At 48.0% G+C, this 23440-nt stretch overlaps 1 protein-coding gene across 3 annotated transcripts in view; it reads right to left on the bottom strand.

The window, feature by feature from the left end:
• The window catches only part of LOC111146098 (G protein subunit alpha 12), a 99747-nt gene that overhangs the window by 51960 nt on the left and 24347 nt on the right, over positions 1–23440 (bottom strand). For 2 of the 3 annotated variants that reach the window (XM_022501481.1, XM_022501480.1), the window contains exon 2: positions 4206–4421. In XM_022501481.1, the coding sequence (XP_022357189.1) occupies positions 4206–4421 (216 nt within the window). Of the gene's footprint in view, positions 1–4205; positions 4422–5880; positions 5896–23440 lie in introns of those variants that run through there. The other variant, XM_022501483.1, reaches the window with a different exon arrangement.

Here is a 23440-nt window from a genome sequence, read left to right as displayed (position 1 = left end):
CAGACATAACCTGTCACCTGCCAGGCACGCTGCGACCTCAAGTCTTACTCCTAACCCACCAGCTTCCAGGGAGTGCTGCCTGCGTGGCCGAGAGCACCAGCCAGGCCACCACGGAGGACATCTGTCCCTAGAAGGACAGGCCTGGCTGCAGGTAACTGGGCTGCTGGGGAGCAGACCCTCTGACTCCTGTGCACTCAGGGAAAGCCACGGAAAGTGACTGTAGCTACAAATCGCTTTATCTTCACTCTCGCCCTCTCGAGTCCCAGAAGCTCACTAACAGAGCTGAGGAACGTGAACCTGCGGCATCCAGCCTTTTGAAAAGGGACCGGTTCATTCTTTCCTCAAATGATGTAACTGATGTTTGTTTCAGGAATGTGAAGGAGAATCTGGGGCACTACTTTACCCCGGAGCTTTAGGGAAGAGGCATTCCAAGCCTAAGAACTTGTAAACCCTGTTCCTAAGCCCTCAAGAAGCCCACATCCCAGGGGTGAGGGACAGGAGGAGCAGGTGGCCAGGCGAAGCCCCCGCAGACCGTGCCTGGCAGAGCTGTGCGATCAACTCAGAGTAATTCTGAAGCCCCAGGCACCACCAAACCGAGTCTGGCGCACGGGGACCTCATGCCAGGCACCGGGCCGGCAGTCCCAGGGCATCTTTCAGAGCCAGCGTGCTATTCCCTAAGCCACAGGGTCACTTTCACTCTGAAAACATCACACTCAGTGTCTTCTAAGGAGGCAGCATCCACACACAGAACCATGATGAACACCGTCTGCCACATCTAAAGCAGCCTGAACCCCAACCTTTCCGAGCAACCTCCAGGAAGGTTACGGGGACTCAGCTCCTTGCAATGTGACAGGAAACAAAAATCATTCTGTGTCATAAGCACAATCGCCTGATTCCCAGAAATCAAGAAACCCCGTGCCGTCCACATAAACTTGCTCCTCTGAACTGAGCCTTGAGTCCCATCTTCCAAAGCCAGAGAAGGAAGGCAGTCTCAGGAAGGCACAAGGCCCCACCACTTGGAAATACGCGCTGAACGACTGTGAGAAGTGAGTTACAATCCACGTGGCCTGTCCTGTGTGTGAGGCACACCTCCTGAGCGGTGGCCCCAGCTCTGCACAAATGCCACGGGAAGGCACGTGAGGACTCCAATAGGAGGCACCAGCAGAAGACACACCGGACCTGGAGCCCCACCAAGCCCTAAACGCAGCAGGTCGGCCACACTCTGGAGAGCATGCTGTGAGAAGCCACGACCGGATCCATCCGTTCAGGGAGATCAGCACCCCGTGATTTCCCTCACTGCTCACCCGGTATGTCTGGGGCACTGGGGGAGTCCAACGGTGAAGGTGAAGAGGAAAATTAACTATAGAACAAAGAGGTGTGCAAAAGACCAGCCCCCACCCCGCCTGGTAGCGGTAAAGCTAGCAGGGAAGCCAGACCCAGATGGCCCGAGCCCAGAGAAGGGGGCAGAGCTATGGAAGGCCCAGAGCAGCTTCCTGCTGCCCTCGTGGCCCCGCCCATCGTCCGCAGCGCCCCCTCTCCTATCTCACTGCCAACGTCCCCAGTGGTTCACTCTATCTCATCTTTATAAATCTCCTTGAGAAAACCTCCCCCCTGACCACTACCTGCCACATTAGAATTGCCCTTCTCCCTTTGTAGACTCCCTAATGTAGACTCTATATTCCTCAAGTATATTGCTTGTAGCATTTTACTGCTATCACTTGTTTGCACACCTGCTTTCAGATTGAATGGGACTCGCCTTCGGCACAGGACCCGGCACGCAGAAAGGGGGAAAGCACGCCAGCCGCAGACCAGCGAGGAGGATGATGACGTGCGAGCCCATGGGCCCTGTCGCTGCAGGAGTTACGCCCCGAAGACAGCAGGCACACAAATGCCGTACCGTTCTGATGAACGAGACCCTAAATTCAAAGGTATAATAGAAAGCAGACAAACTGTGGAAATAATATCCCTATCTGGTATTACAAGCAGATTAATTAGTTCGTAATTTGCAAGACACATTTAAAAACCCAAAATTTTCTTTTATTAGAAAAAGGTCATAGAAGTAGACAATATTTATATTCATTGCGCCTATGAGAAAAACTTCTTGGTTTAGCGTCTCGCTATGTCTTATTTATTCGAAAGCTAAGGTCCAACGTGGTACGGGTTCTCTTCCTTTCTTTTTCCTGAGCTGTGGGGCTGTACTGAATTCTGTGTCTGAATGGCAGTCGACATCCACGAACACACAGAAGGGCACAGCCGTGTCCTCTCCGGAGCGGGAGAAGTCCCCGCCCTGCACACCCACCCTACCCACCACCAAGGAGAAAGGGCCCTCACAAGGCTGTCATCAGACTTGGCCTTTCTTCTTCCCCTTTTAGTTTCTGCCTCTGCCTGGAACAGCCAGTAAAACCAAGAGGGCAGAGGGAACAGGAAAAAAAAACCTAACACCTGGCTGACAGCAATTCTCAAAGCTACTGGATTTCTCCACTGAGAGACCGTCAAAGGCTTGTCACCCGGGGAGGAGACAAAAAGCAAAAACAAGCTGATGAAGCGTCACACTAGAAAGGTTCTGACACAAAGTGGAAGATCCACAGAGAGGAAAGGCCAGGGGTGCACTGCAGATGGGGGAGAGAGGGCTGATTGTGCTGTATGACAACGTTCACACCCCTCACGGCTGGCAGTAACCCCACGCCTCGGCTGTGAGGACTAGGAAGGGTTATTTTAAGAAAAGGCTCTAATTTTTTAAAATAAAGCATACAGAAAAGCACAAAGTATGAGAGTAACACACACACATGTACCTGCTACCCAGTGAACCAAACCCATGGTCACTGTGGCCCCCGCTTTAGGACAGTCCTGAAGGACACACAGCTCCCTGGAACCATGCGCTTCCCAGGTACCGAGTCTTCTGAAAGACCGGCTGGTGGGGGGGGGGGGCACAAGATGGAAACAGAAAGATCGATACCCACCTTCCGGCAGCTTTACTTGAACCCCAGGCCAAGGTTAAGTCTAGATTAAAAGATCTCGGGGACAGGCTCATGGTTGGTCTTATCACGGCTGTAACCCAGCACACTGCAGTGTCCAGCACACAGAAGGTGCTCCATAAATGTTGGATGAATGAATGAACGGAGGAACAAGCAGGCTGGCTTCTGAGGCCCGAGTTCCTTATGGCGGTAACTAAGAAGACACGGCCTGCAGCAAACCATAGCCTCTCCGGCTTACTTCCCTGTCTGTACCCACACGAGACCTTGACCTACGCAGCTGGGAGGTCCCTTCCAGCTCGAGGACACTGCATGCAATGGCCGGGAGGTCCCTTCCAGCTTGAGGACACTGCATGCAATGGAACAAGCAGACAGAAGTCTGGCAAAACTGCCCCAGCGTACCACCCTCCCAGGCCGAACGCTTCTTCAACACGAATTGTAAATAACTGGCTCTGGATGTTTGCACTTGCTTCTTTGGTAAATTCTCGATTGGTGGTAGCGATTTCCGCCTTCTCTCCCAGAACATGCCAGTTGACAGGGAGAAAGACTTCGACCCCAAGTTCACAGCAAGGTATTGTATTCCCTGGTTGTTTCTGTTGCTCCTGCCCTTTAGAAGATTAAGGTTTCCTTTCCGTGACAATCACCCTCTTGTTCTTTTGACTCTTCCCCCTTAATTTTTAAAGTAAACTCAAAAAAGACTGCGAAGAGGAGAAAGCGTTCTAAGAATGTCACCTGTAAGATCTGCCAGTAAAATGAGTGGGCGTAAGCTTGAGAGAAACAGGGTATCTGCATTGTCGCCCAATATTTAATGGTAATAAGAGTGACAGGAACTTTCCAGCAGACACCCTGGCAAGCACGGCCTTCCCAGAGCGCTGCAGGCTCACGTCACTGGGAGCCGAACCCCTGAAAGGACGCTCTGAGGGCACACATCATCCCTTCTGCGGTTTTCTTGCCCAAAAATGCATCATCTCATCCTAATGATGAGGAAATACTAGACAAACCCAAACAGACACTCCACAAAGTAAGTGACCAGTGCTCTCTAGGTGTCGAGGTCACAGAAACCAAGAAAAGATGGAGGATGGTCACGGGCTGGAGACTAAGGAGTGTGGTGACTAAGGTCGGGAAAATGTATGCCGGGACCTCGACGGTCTTCAAGGAACTTCTGCTGAAGGTCCAAGCAGCCGCGTACAACGCGACCATGCGACCATGCCGCCTGGAGGCCTGTGCACTCACCAGCTGGAACTCGCTCCTCCGGCTGAAAGCCTCCCTGATGCCGGAGTCCCTCCAGAGAGCGCTGAGCGCCGGGACGTACAGCTGGAAGGTGGCGGGCTCCACGGGCAGCCCCGCTTTGTTCTCAAAGGCCAGGAGGAACATGCCGTGCTTCTCATTCTCCGAATACTGCCATGGAATGCCAAGCTTGTCTCGTGCATCGACAAGAACGCGTGAGCCCTGCAAGAGGAAAGACACAGAAAGGGTTTAACTGTGACGAGAGCACTACAGAGAGCCTACGCCCGGGCATTGACTGTCCTCAAGTAGGAAACTCCCAGGCCCCCACAAGGACCTGTCCCTTGGTTCGCTCCTCAATACCAGGGGGACACAATGCCTCTTTCAGCTTCAAGAGTGGCCAGCAGTCGGGAGACAGGACAAAACCGAAATGGACCACGAGCCAAGCGGCCTGCCCCTGGCACTAATATAGGAGCTAGGGTGGGGGGGGCAGATCCTCGTTTTAATGCCACCACGGCTAGTGATGAGGAGAAACTGTTTTCATTATTAAGACTTTTATTTGTTTTGAGAGAGAACATGAATGAGAGAGCAGGAGTTGAGGGGAGCTGCAGAGCAAGAGAGAGAAGACGACTCCCTGCTGAGCAGACTCAACCCCAGGACCTTGGGATCATGACCCAAGCAGAAGGCAGATGCTCCACCAACTGAGCCACCCAGGCGCCCACTGTTTTCATCATTTCCTTAGTTCCTCACTGTTAAAAGATAGGTATTTTCCAGCCCCTTTCTGACCCTTGGCAGTTGGGGCCGAGGGGATGGAGAACCGCCTTAAGTACAGAAGCAGAGGCGTCCGGGCCGCAGGGGACAGGCCCCCCGGGAATAAGGTCCAGTTCATTCTTAGGCTAGGGCTTCTGAATGAGCAGTACTGTAGTAATAAGCCAGTTTCTGAGTTCGAGGGAACCCAGTGGATACTGTGTTGGGCCAAGAGCAGCAGGGAGCCTGTCTGGAAAAGCCTTCCCGGGCTCAGAGTGGTCTGGTGGGACCCCGAACAACTGGGAACAGTAACTCACCCCCTGGCACAGAGAACCCCAGGATGCTCACTGCCCACTTGGCACTTGCTTTAAAAAAAAAAAAAAAAAAAAAAAAAAAGAGCTTTATTGGATATAAGTCATACAACATACAATTCCCCCATTTAAAGTGTACAACTCAGTGGTTTTTAGTTGGCAGCTACCCTAAAAAGTTTCACTTCCAACACTTGGGTCAGAGTGGACTCCTCAGTTCTGCCTTCTTACTATCTCTCCTGCTGCATCAGTTTGGTGCCTAAGACCTCTGTTTCTGCCTGGAACCACCAAGTTGAATGTAACGGGGACCAAAAAGAATAGGTAGGATCTCTCCTCCAGGCCTGGCAGATCAGGACTGCTGGTGAGAGGCGTTCCTGTGAGTTTCTTCCTTAGGGCTCACCCACATCTGCCGCTGGTAACCAGGTCCATCTGTACTGATCCACAAACATGCATTCAATGCTTACTCTGGGAAAAGCACAAGCTAGCACTGCGGGCAAGCAAAATGCTTACGAAGCAGAGTCTGATCTCCAGAAACTCAGAATCTAGCTAGACAGAAAGACCTAGGAATTCAACAATATTAACACTCATTCATGATAAAAATGCCCAGAAAACTAGAAATAGAGGAGAACTTCCCAAAACTTCATGAACACTGACAAAAACCTACATCTAAATCCTTTCCTCGGAAACCGGGAGCAAGACAAGGCTGGCCATTCTAAGCAGCACCAATTGACATGGTAATGGTAGTTCTTGTCAGTACGGCAAGGTAAAGACAAGATATATAAGGTGGAAAGACCAGAGAGAGAGTGAAAATAAAACCAAGCCTCCTTTCAGATGAAATGAAATGGTAGTCTTTGTAGAAAATTCCAAGGAACCTACCAAAAAAGCCTCCTAGAATTCAAGTGAACTCATTCAGCAAGGTCCCTGGATGTAAAAATCAATCCCCAGAAGTCAACTGTTTACTAGAAGTGAGCATGTGGAAACGGAAATCTAAAAGGCAGTATTATTAGCAATTACTAGGAAAATATAAATCTTATAAAACATGAATAGGACTTGTATGCTGAAAACAAAATGTTGATGAAAGAAATCCAACTAAACCTACTAAATGGAGGAACATACCATGTTCTTGGATTGGAAGCTTTAGAACAGTAATGAATCAATGCTCTCTAAACTGGTACACAAGTCTAACATGAGGTCTATAAAATCACAGCAAAACCTTTTACAGGTACGGATGTGGATATGGTGTGTGTTGTGTGTGTGCGTGTTTTAGTTTTGAAATTTATGGAAAGGTGCTAGATTAGCCAAAACAATTTAGAAAACTAAGTGAAAGGAATCACTCAACACTTCCTATACAGCTACAATAATCAACACTGTGTGGATTCAGTGACATAGGTCAACTGAACACCGGTGAGAACCCAAAGATGCTCCCACACAAGTATGGCCTGCTGATTTTTGTAAGAATCCAAAAGCAATTACACCGAGGAAGAACAATCGTTTGAACAAATGATACTGTAGCCACTGGACAACCACAGGCAACTGAAAAAGGAGCCTTACCCCAAAAGTTAGATCTTATATAGAATTAACTCAAAACATAAAACTAGAGTGGAGGAGAAAATGTTCAGTATCTACAGCATTGTCCTAAATGCATGATTCATAAAAGAAAGATACCCATAAACTGGATTTCATCAAAATCAAAACTCTGTTCTGCAAAAGACTCTCGTAAGAGGCTGAAGAAGAAGAACAACAACAACAACAAGAAAAAAAGAGGCTGAACAGAGGCTCTCTGGGCTGGGAGGTGATATTTACCCACCACTTCTCTAACAAAGGACTCCTATCTAGAATATATAAAGAGCACTCAAAACTCAACAGCTAGAAAAAACAAAAACAAAAACACAGACAAAAACTCAACAGCTAGAAAAACAATCCAGTCAGAAAATGGGCAGAAGGTATGAAGAGATGTTTCACCAGAGAGCACACACACACACACACAGCAAGTGAGCAAGTGAGGGCGAAGCAGGTGGGACCTCGGCAAGGTACTGCCATCCACCATTAAAACAGCTAAAACAAACCCAGCAAGGACAGCAAATGGGGTGAGGACACAGAGGTGCTTGCTGTCTCATGTGCTGGTTGGGGGTGGGGGCAAGATGGCACAGCCGCTCTGGAAGCCAGTTTTCCAGTTTCTTCAACAATTAAACACATACCTCTCATTCAATCCAGCAATCTCACTCCTAGGCGTTGAACCCAGAGAAGCGGGAATTTAGGTCCTCACAAAAATATGTGCAAGAATGTCCAGAGCAGCTTTATTTCTAACAACCCCGAAGTCCCTCAACGGAGAAACGGTTGCACACCGTGCGGGCCTCCACACTACGGAATAGGACTCGGCAGTAGAAGGGAACAAACACTTGCATCATGAGACAACCCAGGTGGATCTCAACATGATGCAGAGTAGAAAAAGGCAGTCCTGAGAGGTCACATACTATGTGGCTGTTTCTATAATATTCCTGAAGTGACAAAGTTATAAAGACAGGACACAAATTAGCAGCTGCCGGGGACTAGGGATGACCAGGGAAGCAGGAGGGCAGGTGAGGATCTTGGAGGTGATGGAGCTGAGCTGTGTTGGTTACACAGACCCTCACGTGGGAGAGCACGTCACAGAATCTTACACACACACACACACACACACACACACACACACACACACACACAGCACCAGCGTCCATTTCCTGGTGGTAAGTTTGCACTGCAGTTCTAGAAAATGTAACCACTGGGGGAAACTGTGTGATACCTCTCCCTGTTATCTTTGTGAGTTCCTGAGAACTAATTATTTCAAAATAAAAGCTTTTTATGAAGTTAACCAGCAGCCGTGACAATAAATGCTCCAATTTCGTGGTGTGGAAAGGGAAGGTTTACTAGGGGCCAGCAGGAAAAGGGAGACAGATGGGTCTTGAAGGGAGCTTTCAAAGTGCAGGTTAGTGTCAGCAAGTGGTAAGAGTGGATTAGAGCCCACCCTGTGGGGGGAACAGGACTTGACTAAATCCTCAGCTCTCCTGCCTCTGGGTCCTTCCCATCTCCCCACTTCCTCTGACAACTTCACACCAAACTCCCGTCTGCCCAAAAGGACAATATCGGAAAGCTTCAGGAACCTAAAAAAACAAAGGTGTTTCATATTCTCCACGTGCTGCACGACAAAAAGATATCTGTGTACAGAGAAGGTAGATGAGATCTCTCCAGTGAGATTTCTAGTACAGGGTCTAGTACAGGGTTACATCCAGGGTCACTGCAGCTTTGTGCAAATCAGACAAAGCTCTCCAGTGTCCTGGCACATGAGGCACCTTGTTCAGCGAAGGAGCTGGGTCAGAATTTCCACACCCCATGACCCCCGGCCCCAGCCCCCAGTCAGGTAACCAGCCCACCTACCATTCCTGACCGCCCAGCCCACACAAGTCACACCCAGCAAATTCAGTCTGACACACCAGGTATCTTTTCAGTGCTCTTTTCACACATGAAAAAAGTTCAGCCTCACAAGGAGCTCACAAGAGAAATTGAACCTCTGCTCCCTAGGGAGTTTCGTTTTTATATGTCAGAGCTGAAGGCAGGGAATCAAAACGGAGTTAGAAGACTGAGTGATCATTTCCAAGCCTGTTTTCAACACTGCACAGACCAGGCCTTCCCTAATTATTGGGGTGAATACAGGTTTGGCTTAGAAAACCCTGGTCTATCCAAAAGCAGCCTGTGTTCCCACTGCACACACTGCCACCCAGGCAAGCTTGGAATTGGTCCAAATTAACTGCTCCCAAACACGAAGAAAAGGCTCCTTATTTCTCTTTTTAAAAATCCAGGGAAATTGACAAAACTGATGAACTTTGGATTATACCAGTTAACTATGGACTGTTTTCTATATTTTAGTCTCTTCATTTGGAGGGGAAAAAAGCATCAAGAAAAAAGAGGTCCCTCTTGCCCTTTTAAATTTATCCTAGTAAAAAAATACTCTCTGCCAACTTTGTTCTGAACATCCAAAATCAAGATAAAGGAGAGGTTTCTACTTTGGGACATCTGCCTAAAATTGGAGTCTTTTTCTTGCTTTTTAGAGAGCATAAAATAGTTGGAAATGCTCTATTTACTATACTTTGGCAGAACTGATAGCTACCCGGGTTCACCATCATTGTAGAGCTGCTGATGTCTTAAAAGAAAGATACTGCTATACAGCAGGCATATGACAAAAATAAAACACCTCGCCTCATTCTTTTGTAATGAAAGACCTATTTCCTGAAACACAGAGTCCAGAAAATCCATATGCACTCAGAAGAAAAGGAGAGAAAATGAAGGCAGAAGACAATTTGCTTGTCTCAATAATGGCTTTAAGGAGAGCTCTTCTTTCAGTAACGATGTTACGGAAGTATTAATTTTTTGAGAACTACCCGCCTTATTCAGTTACACAAATATGAACAGTTAAGGGCTTTGGCAGTTTGTGACTTCATCTCGATACTATGTAACACTTTAGACTGTTCAAAGAGCACATTTTTAAGACAACTTATAAATCCAGCAATTTAAACTTCTAGTCAAAGAATAGGTTCCCTGTCTGCTGGGGATGTAGATTTGGGGGCTTTTCAGTTTTACTGGATGGACACCAAAACTTGCAAATCCTGTTATCTCATTTCAAAATAAATGTTGTTTGTTTAGCCCCTAATCAAACCAAATCTTTTCAGTCATTCCTTACTAAAATCTTCCCACAGTAAATACTAAAGCTGAGATAGATCGAAAATGCTAGATCAAATTAGCTTTTTCTACAGAATGAAACAGTGACATTAAGGACATGTTAAGGTTTAGAACGTTCCCCAATCAGATAACAGCGTATCTACTTGGAAAGCTCTTTTTCTTACATTATTTTTTTTAAGCCCACGAGGGCCAAGTTGTTTGCCTTTGGCCACCATCCAAATAAAAGAAATGCGGCCAGAAATGTAAACAGGATACATTTCTTTAAGTTAATGAGTCCAGCAAGCAAAGGCAGATGGCTCCTCTTAGTTTCTCTCTGAAACTGAAGCGGAGGAGAGCTTCTAATTGAGAGGTCAGAGAACAAGTGAGTAGAGGAAGCAGCAAGCGGACAGCCAGGTCCGCAGAGCGCCACTACTGTCGGGACAGAGACTGCGGCCTCCTGGGCCAGTCCCCTCCCCCACCGTGCCTCCCCAAGGAGCTGCTGGGAACAAACCCAGTAACAGAACAGGCTGGTCCTCACCTGTCGCTGCTCCGGGAATGCCACCTCGGGAGTTCTAAACTGAGATGTCCCTCAGACAAAGACAAGTGCCAGGGAAGGAGGCGGGACCACGAAGGTGGTAAACGCGGGGCCCCCAAGAAGCAGCACAAAGCACCGCGTGCGGAGGCCATATTCAGAGGCAGGAGGAGGTGGCCCGGCACTACCCCCTCAGGGGAGAGGAGTAGAGAGCTGGAGGGTGGGGGTGGGGGTGGGGGGTGTACTCGGAGGGAAACATCGGGTCTGGAAGGAGCAGTTGCCTGCTGACTCAGTGATGGGACGGAGCCAGTGCAGGTGTGGGGGGGCACTCAGAAGCCCCCCACCGCCCAAAAGGAAGACGAGAATGAACAGCCAGAGTGGAGAGTGAGGCAAACGAAGAGAATGTACAACTAGACCACCAACCAGCTCTCCCGAGCTGAATCCAGACAACGGTTTGGCTCGGGATGGGGGAGATCTGGGTAAGTTTAAGACAAATTAAATTTAACGGGACAGAAGGAAATCCCAAGGCAACACGTTAAGGAAATGGAACTGTAAGAAAAACTCTGGATTTAGGAAGCGTAGGGGAGAAGCAAACTGTCAATCACGAGCTTTTTCCGGGTACCCAGGAAAGGCTGGCGCTCCTAAAAGCTAAAAAATAAATAAGCAAACAAGGAATTCAACATCAGTTCAGAATTCCTCAGATCTCCTCAAATGGAATGTGAAAACCCATGCTAAATGTCAGAACTCGCAGGCTCAGGCTTCTGAAGTCGCCTCCTGGAGCCTCGCAGGGAGCAACCTCTCCTCTTCTCTTTCAAGTGGCAGGCTCGGAACCTGGGAATCGGCTTGGTCTAAACAGCCCCTAAGTGTTGTAAAGACAAGCCCTGGCGCAAGAGGGAATAGGGAACAAAGCCTTCTTGTCGAAGTAAATAATAAAGACATCTGAGAACAAATAAATACAAAATATCCCTCCAATGGGGGCGGGGGGTAAAGCCCATAAACACTACACACAGGGAACACAGCTCAGTGTGCTAATTCAGTGTTTTCAAAATTCAAGTCAGGATCCGCACAGTGAAATAGCCCAGTGAGCTTTTAAAAAATGGAAGAGAACATTACAGTAAATATCCGAATAACCTGTAATAGTAGCAGCAAGAGTTTCACAGAAATTCTGTGTTAGGGTGCCCGGGGGGGCTCAGTCGGTTGAGCATCTGACTCTTGATCATGGCTGTGAGTTCAGGCCCCGAGGGGGGCTCCATGCTGGGTGTGGAACCTACTTAAAACAAATTGTTTTAGGGGCACCTGTGTGGCTCAGCTCGTTAAGTAACTGCCTTCAGCTCGGGTCATGACCCCGGAGTCCTGGGATCGAGTTCCGTATCGGGCTCCCAGCTCCATGGGGAGTCTGCTTCTCCCTCTGACCTTCTACCCGCTCATGCTCTCTCTCACTGTCTCTCTCTCAAATAAATAAAACAAATCCTAAAAAAAACCCACAAAAAACAAATTGTTTTAAAGAAAAGACTTGCATATACAGGGAGAGGTATATACACAGATGGACGTGTCTGTGTATGTCCAGGCACCTGCACATGCACCCACGCTGGGTAAGATGTATTTTCTGCTGTGCACTGTGCTCAGAGAGCCATGGGGCCAAATTTGAGTGGTCTCTGCTCTAGGGTGGGCCCTCTCTTGTGCCTCTACCACTTCAAAGCTAATGGGACTGAGCTGAGGCTCAGAACTCCACAAACAGTAAGGAGCTGGGTTTGGGGAAGAACAGATAACAGTGTGGAAAGAGGTTAAGGGAGGGAGTGTGAGAAAATCGGGCCACTAGATTGCATTTGAGGAAACACGACCTTGGCCCATCTGTCAGGGTCATCTTGGACAGCAAGGAGAGGTCCGGGCACACATCTCATGATATTTTCTACCCTGCAGATTCTGGTCAGGACAAGCAGTGAACATGGGCTGCAGAAAGACTGCTTCTCCACTCGTCCGGAGGTCGGGGGTGTGACACGCACATCACAAGCCAGTCCCAGAATAAAGCCGCTGCGTCCAGCCTGCTCAAGCTCGGGGCCTTGGCGTATGGTGGGAACCAACAGCATGGAGGTCATGAAAATGCTTTCTTTCCACAAATCCTTCAAATTCTGATTAGGGCGTCCAATGAGCAGATGCAGACATGCACAAAAGTCATGCTCTCTCAGCAAGCCAGAGGCTGGGTCAAGGACACTATAGTAACATCGCTCATACCAAAGTACTTGCCATGTGAACAATACTGTGTCAAGTGCTTAATGTCCATGAGCTCATCTGTAACACTATAAGGTGAGCAGGAGTGTGCCCATTTTACAGATGGGAAACACTGAAGCTCAGTCACACAGCCAGTTAAATGTGATTCTGGGTTTCTACAGGTGGTGTTTCTTACCTATAGTCTATTCCTCTATGGGTTTATCAGGGAAGTGAAGGCACAAAGGCAGGAGGCAGAAGCTGTCTGTCTGCTTCCTGTCTTTAGCATACCTGACAGCAGGCCCAAGACTACAACCAGATCTGAGTTGACCTCTGAGGACCTGACATTTCTGGTATTCTCTATAAGATTTAAAACAAACAAACAAAGAGTAATTAAAATCTAGTAGCATGGGATATGTCTACACCTGGCTAAGTTAGAGAAAATTTACTGAGTTCAGATCATACTTTAATCTCTGAACAGTAAGAACCTTTCACTCACGTAAATGATCTTGGGAGCACAAAATCAGAACATCTGACGGCTGCTCTGTCCAACACAGAGGTCCTTAACCGTCCATGACGACTGAGCGGTGGAAGAGTGGCCAGTCTGAGTGGAGAAGTGTTATCCATACATACTGCCTCTCAAAGACTTATGAAAAATTAACACAAATATCTTTAAGTTTTTCATAATGATCACACATTGAAATGATAATGTTTTGATATTTCGGGTTATCAAAATATATTAATTTTGTTTTGCCTTTCTTAGCATGGCTAATTTAAAGTACATTTGTGGCTCACGTTACATTTCTGTTGGACCGAATCGCTCACGTGAACATTTCTTCAGAGAGTTTGTTTCTTTCCAATTACAGAAATATTTTGAGCATAGAGAACAGAGGAAATACAGAAATACATTAAGAGGAAATTAAGTCCTCAAAAATACTACTATTTAGAAATGACTGTTGTTAACGCAGAATGTTATCGGTCTTGCTCTTCATAGAACTGTCTTTGTGTATGGATGTATAAACATCTTCTAAGTCTTCAAAAACATTTCTAGCAGTATATCATAAACATTTCCCAGGTCATTAACTATTTCAAAACCTCAGGATCTGTAAATGCTGTGTAGTAATCCCACCTATGGGGAGGGCTATAATTAGGCGGATCCTCTGTTGCCGAACCTCTGAGTTGTTTCCAAAGCATGGAAAGTATGAACAACAAGGCCAGGAGCTCCGCAGATGGACGGGGATATCTGCACGTATCAGACTCCTGTCCTGTGACAGATTCCTCAAAGTCGCGTGATGAAATTGCTGGGTCAAAAGTATGCATACATTTTTGAGGCTCCTGATAAGTATTACTAAATTGCTCTCCAGAAAGGCTGTACCAATGTACACATATTTATAGCTGGTAAATTTCATTTTCCTGAAACTGATTTTTTTAATTGGTCTGTCTGGCTTTGCTAAAATTGCTCTACAATAATATTTAACCAGTGACATCCTCAATCCATAGCTCCAAGGGAAATTCCAAACACTACCAACCGAAGATGAAACCAATTTATGGGATGCCTGAGGGGCTCGGTTGGTTGGGCATCTGGCTCTTGATTTCAGCTCAGGTCATGATCTCAGGGTCGTCAGATCCAAGCCACATGTCGGGCTGTGTGCTGAGCGCAGTCTGCTTGAGATTCTCTCTCTCCCTCTGCCCCTCCACTAACTCACGCTCGCTCTCTAAAATAAATAAATCTTTAAAAAAAATGAAAAAGAAAAAAAATGAAGCAAATTTAGTGTGTATGTGTGTGTCACAACACATACACATATATACCGACAACCCAAAGTGTGGAAAAAATAGTAAATTAATAGACATTTGGCTTCTATACTTCAAACAAGCTTTTATAGAAGCATTTCTCCTCTAAGTTCTATTAATAATAAAACATGAATAATAAGCCAAATACATCAAATGATGAGTAAAAGTGAGTTATTTAAAAAGCGATTAAAGTCATGAAGTAACCATTAATAAAAATGCTTGAATTTCTAAAGTGTCTGCTTACAATCAGACAATGAAGATCAGCCAGTACTTCAGTAAAGCATCTTGGATGAAGGCAGAGAGAAGAGGTAAAACCTTTTAGCCTGAGATTAGAAACATCCTCATCAGGAGAGCCATGAATCTGACGGGAGGGCTAACACCGAGTCTTATCTGTACAGAGACCGCTGGAAATGGTGAGGCACTAAGATAAAGGGCAAGAGGCAGAAAGATCGCCTGGACAGCACACCAGCCTGTGGACCATTCCCATCCCCCTCTCCGAAGACACCCGACGGGAAGTCTGAAGCTGGCTATAAGACTAACTAGACTAACTAGAAAGGGGAAAAGAAGATAAAATTACCACCGCAGAACACAAGCAGCACAAAAATGCATGTGGACGTGTCATACATCTGAGAGCAGCATGAGGCAGACTCCCGCCCAGCTGCTGAGACCCTTCCGGGTCAAGTCTCCGGTGTGCACACACCTGGGCAGGGGGGCAACAGGGGAGGCAGCTGTGGCGCCATCAGGAGCTGCTGGAACATCACAGACCTGGCTTCCTGGCCCCACAGAGGAGGAACTATGGTTAAAAAAGGTCAAAGCACCTACGAGCCCTGTTATTAGTCGCGCCTTTTCCTGCATCCCTGCGCTCCAGCTGCTACACGGAGGCCCTGCCTGTGGGGCCGCCAGGATTTTCACTACGTATTTCGTGACTCCATGCATGTGTTTCCTACTGACTCACACTTCACCACCTCCTTGTTCAGATACCAATGCAGAGCTAATGTGCAGTGGCGTCCAGCACCACACACAAACCAGCACGGCCCCGCTGCACATCTGGCTCTGCACGCTTTCGTGACCTTTCCGCCCATAGGAAAGTTCCCTCGGGGTACTATGCAGGTCACATCTGCAGGCGTCCTCTCCAGTCTATCTTCAAAATAAGTCAGTTCACGGCTCTCTTTGCTCAAATGCTACAGGAGTCCCTGTCTCAGAGTTAGAGCCCAGGTCCTTAAAAAGGCCCAGAGGGTCCCACATGACCTGACCCTGTTGTTTCTCTGACCAGGTCCTTAGAAAGGCCCAGAAGGTCCCACATGATCAGACCCTGTTATTTCTCAGACTTTACTTCCTCCTCATCTCTCCCTTTGGCTCCATTATAATCACATGGCTTTCCTGCTTCTGCCTCCGGGCCTTTACACCTTCCGTTCCCAAGGCTTAAAACCCTTTGACCCCACATATCCCTTGATTGCTCTAGATAATACACTCCCTCAGCTCCTTTGATTCTTTATTCAATGATCAGCCTCTTAGCAAGGCCTTCCACTGGCCATCTTATCTATGACTGTGACCTTCTGCCACCCCAAGCCCACCTCTCCTGTCCCTTCCCCACTTTATATCTCTCTTTAGCACTGACCACTAGTTGACTAATGGACCCTATGGTCCACTCATTCATCTTGTGTATTAGCTTTCTCCTCCCAGGGGACTGGAATGCCCTCGAGGGTGGGATCCTTGGTCTGTTCTGTTCACTCCCATATTCCCATTCCGGGGGCCTGGCACACACAGGCAGTAGGTAGACTACTTGTTGAGAGGACAAACGCCTGAATTTCAGGTTCCTCATCTGCTTAACAAAGATTACCCTTCTGTTTACCTCTGAGGGTGCAATGAGGAATACATGAGAAAGTATGTGCATACTAACAACTAGACAGTCTTGTACCCAAACTGATCAAATAGCGCACACCAAACGTCATCAGTCACTTCACGTCACTTCTCACTGGAAACCTTACCTCCTTACACGAGGAGTCGTTACTGAGATTAATAACTCAACACTGGCTCATGTATTACCTGAGAGTAATATAGTTGTATAATGGGTCTGGAAATTCCTTTAAAAACGATCTTTCTATACATCCAAGATAAAAAGCCAGTTTACAGGAAAAGTTCAACGAAAGAGACAGCTTAATTTACTGTAGCAAGTAAATTAAAACTTCAGTATGAAGGTTTAAATCAAAGAAATGCCCCACATCTGTGTATCACTTCTTTCCAAAATATACAAATGCTTCTATGATTAGTAAGATACAAACAATTATCTAAAATCATAATGCACTTGGAGCAGTCTTCCGGTGTTAGACCTACTCCTGACCAGCAGACCAGCCCAGCTGTCCCCGGAAAGATGATAAGAACAAACAGGGAAGGATGGTCCAGGGAAGATGCCCTTCAACAGGGGATACTGAGGCCCGCAGCTCGGCCCTTTTAGACAGTACGCACAGGACCAGAAGCAATGAGGACATTCGCACAGTCAAGTGAGGAGACTTCCTCTTCTAATAGCAAAAGGAGCTGAGAATCTGGGAACACAGAGCTGGCAGAAGCCCCAGCCTGAGGTCCCCAGGCCAGGCATTGATGTCAGCCCCAGAAAGGAGGTCCCAGCTGGTACTCGATGCTGCAGCTGCCGACCTGGGTCTCCCTAACACCAGCCCCGCAGCACTGCGACGGAGCCTGGAGGCGCCACTGTAGGTGTCGGGCCAGCAGGCGTGGAAGACTAAGAGCGACAAAGCTATCAGAACCACAGTGTATCCATGCCCACCCTGGGATCCCCAACACAGATGAAAGTGGGAGCACGTTTAAGGGTAGTTAGAGAATACACTTGCTGCTTCTTACGCAGATCGATCTTATTCCTGACCAGTAAAGGAACTCAGAGAAGCAGAGTGAAACCAGTGTACCTGCAAGACCACTGCCCGTACTCACAGGCTGCAGAGCTCTAAAGAAGGGCTGTAAACTGAACCATGAGCCCCCTTGAGCAACACTCGACCCCTTCCACTGGGCGGACTTAAGGGAGGCTCTGCTGGGCCAGCACTGGGGTAGGGCTGGTAGTTCCGGGCACTCAGCGAAGTGCTCCTGCAGCACACATGGGAAGCGGGAGCTCGCTCCTCCCAAATGGTTTCTGCTGACCATTTAAACTCAGCCCCAAGCACCATCCAGAGGGCACCTGGGATGCTCAGCTGGTTAAGTGTCTGACTCCTGGTTTCAGCTCAGGTTAGATCTTACGGTCCTGGGATTGAGCCCTTGCCCAGCGTCAGGTTCTGCAGTCAGAGGCAGGTCTGCTTCCTCTCCCTCTCTGCTCCCTCCTCCCTGTTCACACTCAATCTCTCTCTCTCTCTAATAAATAAATCTAAAAAAAAAACAAAAACAAAACAAAACAAAAAACAAAAAACACACCCTCCATAAAGAACCAGGTAAAAAGTCACATATTGCTTCCATATAAAACCAAAGGAAACCTGACATTTAGCACAGAAAGCATTAGTTATTTAGAGGTTGGAAGGAACCTCCCAGAAAGTTTCCTTAGTAATGCCACACTACAACTATGGGAGAGGTAGTCCAAGAGGTTTTCAAGTGCTAAATACAACCAGCGTTCCAGACTGTTCTTCACCAGAAACCTGCAGACTAAGTAATCCTTGTGTTACTAATTCCATTAAAAAAAACAAACTATTTTTAGTTTTCAAGTAAGTAGAAATATCTCCTTAAAGACACACATCTGCTTTTCCTCAAAATTATGATAAATCATTGAGGCAGTGTTTTCCTTAGCTTGCTTTCTTTTTCTTTTAAAGCTGCTAAGACACCAAGATCGTCTTTAGACCTCTGCGATTTCCTAAAACCGTTCAGACACACCAGACTTCCTGACTGAATTGCCAAAGCCAGGTGAACACACAAACATTCACGGTGAACTTCCAAGGCCATCTAGATAACATGCAGGGCGGGGAGCACAGAAAAAGACAAGCAACGCACCGCAAAACCCGCACCTTTCACTAGGGATAAAGCTGGTAAACCGTCACAGTTACCCAGCATCGGTAGATGGATCTGAGGATAAACACACCTGACTCAAACACAAAGTGCAGGTTAGGGGTGCTGACCCCGTCCCCATCCCCCTACAGCATTGAAAATCCATGCGTAACTGTGACTCTCCTGAAACTTGACTACTGCTGTTTGACCGGAAGCCTTAGGGAGAACACAAATACTCAGTTAACACATTCTGCACATTCTATGTATTCTATACTGTATGCCTTCAGCACAGTGAGCTGTAGAGAAAATATTAAGATAATCAAGAAGGAAAAATGCACACACAGTGTTGTATTTCTTAAAAAGAAAACCCACAAAACCGTGCATAAGTGGACCCACTGTAGTCTAAACCTGTGACATTCAAGGGTCAATGGCACATACACAAAGTCAGAAGAAGTGAGTGACTTTTAAAACGTCATTACTTCATCTCCAATAAGAAGAGGTTACAGCCTCAAAATTGTAAATATGTATCAGCTTTGATGAAACAGAAAGCTCTTTCTCAGCAGGATGATGTTTTTGACGGTTAATTATTTAACAAGCAGATGAGAACATAGGCTCACAGCACCAATTACTTTAGGTAGCCCCCTCCCCCATCCTGCTGCCTTGGCCCCCCTCCCTGGGGCAGAGGACACAGAGTACCTACTGGGTGCCCCATGCTACAGGGGCTACACACACCAAGGACACTTGCTGTCCCTGCAAGTAAAGCCCAGCTCGTGGGCTGTACCTGCGGCCCCTCCAGAGGAAGACGCTGGGGACGAAATGACAGTCATTCAGGGAGAGCACTGAGATGGGAAAAAGTGACCAGGCCTGAAAGCAGAGGCCAAGCAGTGCGGGAGGGAAAAACAAGATGAAAACACAGGCAACTGACCAGTGTGAGGTTTAAGAGCAGAACTGGAAAATCAGGAGGCACTGGGATTAGTCACAAGACTGGGATTTGAGGCCACAGCTGGGTCCGCCCGTCTGCAAAGACTCGTGGACGAGCCGGGAGCCGTTCCGGAAGTGGTGCCTAGCTCCAGCCGACTGTGGCTGGGCGCACAGAGGCGGTGGCAGCCCGGGCCATGGTGGCAGCCGTGGTGGCGCTCGGCGTGTGTGTGCTCAGCCCAGCGGCAGACGTCCAGTTTCTGTCCTCCGTCCTGCTGCATGCAAGTCAACTTCTGTCCCCACGAACCCCATAACCTCAACTGAGGACAACAAAAGACACCAGAAGAAAAGACCCTCTCAACACTGGCTCACAAGTCGAGTCTGGGGCAAATCCAACACTCTCCAGGGAGGTCTTCCCCAAACATCAAGTCTTTATTCCAGAGCTACCTTCTCAGTAAGGCCTCAGCCAACTGTCCTACTGAAAACCACAACTCCCACCACAAAACTCCTTACTTCCTTTTCCCGCTTTCTCATGGCACAGAATTTCAAAGTTAGAAGGACCTCTAAAAGGTGCAGCCACAAATCACCCTCCAGACAGGAATTCCTTATAAATATCCGCTTTCTACCCGTAAAAGTTTACCAGCCTATGTTTGACAGGAAGAGGAGTTCCCTGTGCTATCCCACAACTCCTAAGCACCTTCCTGAGCCTTGTGCCCCCACCCCGCACCTTCCCCTCTTCCACACAGCCCTCGGCTCACCCTTCCCTCGCCACGGCACCCACCAGGCCCCGTGTTTTCTACACAGCGCCTGGGACGCACGTGCCATTTTACTTCTACGCTGGACACACCATAGGGATGCTATACCACAGGCGGCGACAAGGAATACATTTCTCTCCTGTGGTGGGGAGCCCCTTCGGTCAAGTTCAGGTCATTGTCAAAGCCACCCGGTGCCAGCACGTGGCAGGTACCCAAGTTACGGCAGAGACAAGACAGGCCGCAGCCCTCTGCAGCTCACAAGGAGGGCAAGGGGAGAGACGAATCACCAGGCAAGAGAATAGAAGCAACCACCGCAACCCAGCCTTGGGAGGGGACGAGTGCTCTCCAGGCACTAACAGGTCGGCAAAGAGAATGGGGAAGAAGGTCACTGTCAGCAGGGCTGTCGGGGAAGGCCGGTGGGGTGACCAGCTAACCTGGAGGGCAGGAAGGAGCCAGCCACGAGGTAAGTGGCAGGCTGGGCTTTCCTAGCAGAAGGGAAGCAAGGCCCTGGGCTTAGTAGTTTCTAAACACTGAAACCAAACACCGGAGGGGCTGGAGCCTGGCCAGCAGGGAGGGGGCGAGGAGGGGGTGGGAGAACTCAGTCGAGCCTGGTGGGTGCAGGACTCCACAGGCCCCCGAGGTGCAGGGTGTTGGCAGTTTTCCTGGACTATGGTTTGAAGATATTACAAACCCTAACTTAGGACTAGAAGAAATGTAATGTTAGTGTCATTTCACCAAACAATCTTAAAAATGTGCCAAAGTGGATTCAGAAATAGCCCACTCGGGAGCGGGGCTCTTTGGGTTTTCAGTTTACCCGCACGCACAGAGGTGCTTCCAGATTTTTCCACCATCCGTCAAGAAGACAAGAGAACAGAGGGTTCTACTTGTACGTGCCCTCATCACACAGTGGTGGTTCAGGGCAGAGTGGACACTTTAGGGAACGGGCTTCTTGTACTTGTGGGCAAAGTGAAAGTTCTAGCACCATCTTTATTCTGTGGCACCAGAGGTTCCCTGTTCTCGGGAGCTGACCCTTGGCAAGCAGCGTGCAGTCATCTGAACCTCAGGGGAAAACACAAACCTCGAGGCACCACAAATGGGTCTACATGGCACTCTCACGATACCAAAAAATATACAGAATGTTCTTCCCTGGGCCACCCCAGGCTCAGCATCATCCAGAGCAGAGGGAACGCTGTCCCACCTGCGAGCAGAAACAGGGAGTGGCAGGCACTCCTGGTCCCAGTTCAGAACTCCACGCTCTCAGCTGGCTCGCCTGGGGTGGGGCAGGTCTGCAGATGGAGGCTTGCGGGCCAAATCCATCCTGTCTTCTGACTTTGGCCTGTGAGCTAAGCATGATTCTTTGACATGAATATCTGCATTTGATTCAATGGTAGGAACACTAACTTTGAACCCCAATTAAAAGCAATGTTATGCACCCCCATTCCCCCACAGAGAATCATCTTCTTGAGAGTCCACCTGTATTACATAAAACTACAGAACAATTCTCACTGTTACACTTTGGATTTTATCAGCAAAAAATTCATTGAAATTGATTTTCTTTCTTATTACATGGATAATCTATGTAATAGATTTGATATGGACTCCTGGCCTGAAAGCCTAAAATACTGTCTTCACAGAGAACATGTGCTGACTCCTGTGACTTCTGTTTCTTCCCTGCAAGGCTAGTGTATCTGATGTTACAAAGCCCCGTGAATGAGTTTTCAGGGTCCTCTCTCTGCAGACCACTACTTCTCAGCCTTGGCTGCTGGGAGAGTCACCTAGGGAATTTTAAACATCCTGATGCCCAGGCTGAACCCCAGACCCACAGAATCGGGAGTCTCTAGGGGTGGAGCCTGAGCTGGGCCCTTCCAGAAGGACCTCCTACCACTGTGATCACTGTGGACCTGAACTAGGAGGGCAAATAGGCTTGCAGGAGGAGAAAAAAAGAGCGATTTCATGTTTCTGGGCATTCCTAGTCTAGGTCACAGCTATCTTTGAGTTGTTTCTTCTTGTGTTAATTGTGTTCTCTATTTTCTGTATTCATGATGCCCATGGGGCTTGCAATCCTGGAGGGACAGCCTCCCCCAGGGCTAGCTAACTCCCTCTCATACACAAACCAGCCAATGCGGAGCCCAGGAGGCAGGATCCCTCTGTTCCAACCACACAGGGCCGGGTACTGGACAAGCAGGGACCATCCCTGTCAACTCTCTCCCCATCAGCTGCTCACCCCGCTCTGCTCACTCTTTCCCACAAAAGTACCACCGAGGCTCTGGGCCATGCTTTTCCTTCTCCCTCTGCCTCCTGACGGACCCTGGTGCTTCCCGGGGGGCCCTGACTGGTGGGCCATGCCCCTGTGCTGAAGATCAGTCAGTATGAACTTCTTCCTTCATGACTGCCATCTCTGTGTCGATGTGTCTTACTACTCGCACTTAGAACAAATCTGGGTGAATTTCCTATGGCTCCTCTAGCTCGTGTACTTGACAAGTCCCAATACTTTGTCCACTCAAACACATACACAGGGAATTTTTCACTTAGCTGAAATAAGGAATAGTTTTCCAGTTCATTTCATAGCTTTGCTAAGACTTTCCACGAGGAGCGGTATTTGACAACACTCCGCAAAGCTGCGGATGCACAGACCTGACCCGGCAAGTCCACGTCTAAGCAATGCTCTGGAGAAACTGTGGCCACAGTTTCCACAGACATGGACGAGGACACATAGGACGGCTCTGCCGGTCACAGGGAAATCAGGAAGCAACGCTGCTCCGCGTTAATAGGAAGAGATTACAAATCACATAATTAGCACGATGGTTCAAGTAACAAACTAGATCTGTAGGTACCAACATGGACGGGATGCAAACATACTGCTGAGCAAACCCATTTCTAAAAAAAATACTCAAAAGGCCGTTTATATAAATTCTTCACTATTTATTTTAGAATGCTCACACACGTGTGTGCGCATACACATGGACATGTACTCTGCGGGGTAGGGGCAGAGGGAGAGAATCCCAAGCAGACTTGGAGATGAGTGTGGAGCCCAGTGTGGGGCTCAATCCCATGATCCTGAGACGGTGACCTGGGCCAAAATCAAGAATCGCTTAATCAAGTGAGCCACCCAGGTGCCCTTATATAAACTCTTACAAACACATGAAATAAATATTGATTACTGATACATACACAGGTACTAAAAGTATCAAAACAGAGACTGAATACAATCAAATTCATGCTTGGGGCTGCTCTGGGGAGAAAGGTAGCAGCCGGTAGTAATAATGCTAAGAATGAAGCCGGTGTTCACTGAACCCTAACTATGTTCAGGGACCAGTCTGA

The sequence above is a fragment of the Enhydra lutris genome, unplaced genomic scaffold (assembly GCF_002288905.1).
Source record: "Enhydra lutris kenyoni isolate GAN:26980312 unplaced genomic scaffold, ASM228890v2 scaffoldscaffold13, whole genome shotgun sequence".
NCBI classification, from domain to species: domain Eukaryota; kingdom Metazoa; phylum Chordata; class Mammalia; order Carnivora; family Mustelidae; genus Enhydra; species Enhydra lutris.
Note: the sequence above shows the minus strand (reverse complement) of the source record. Positions and strands in the feature narration are given on the sequence as shown.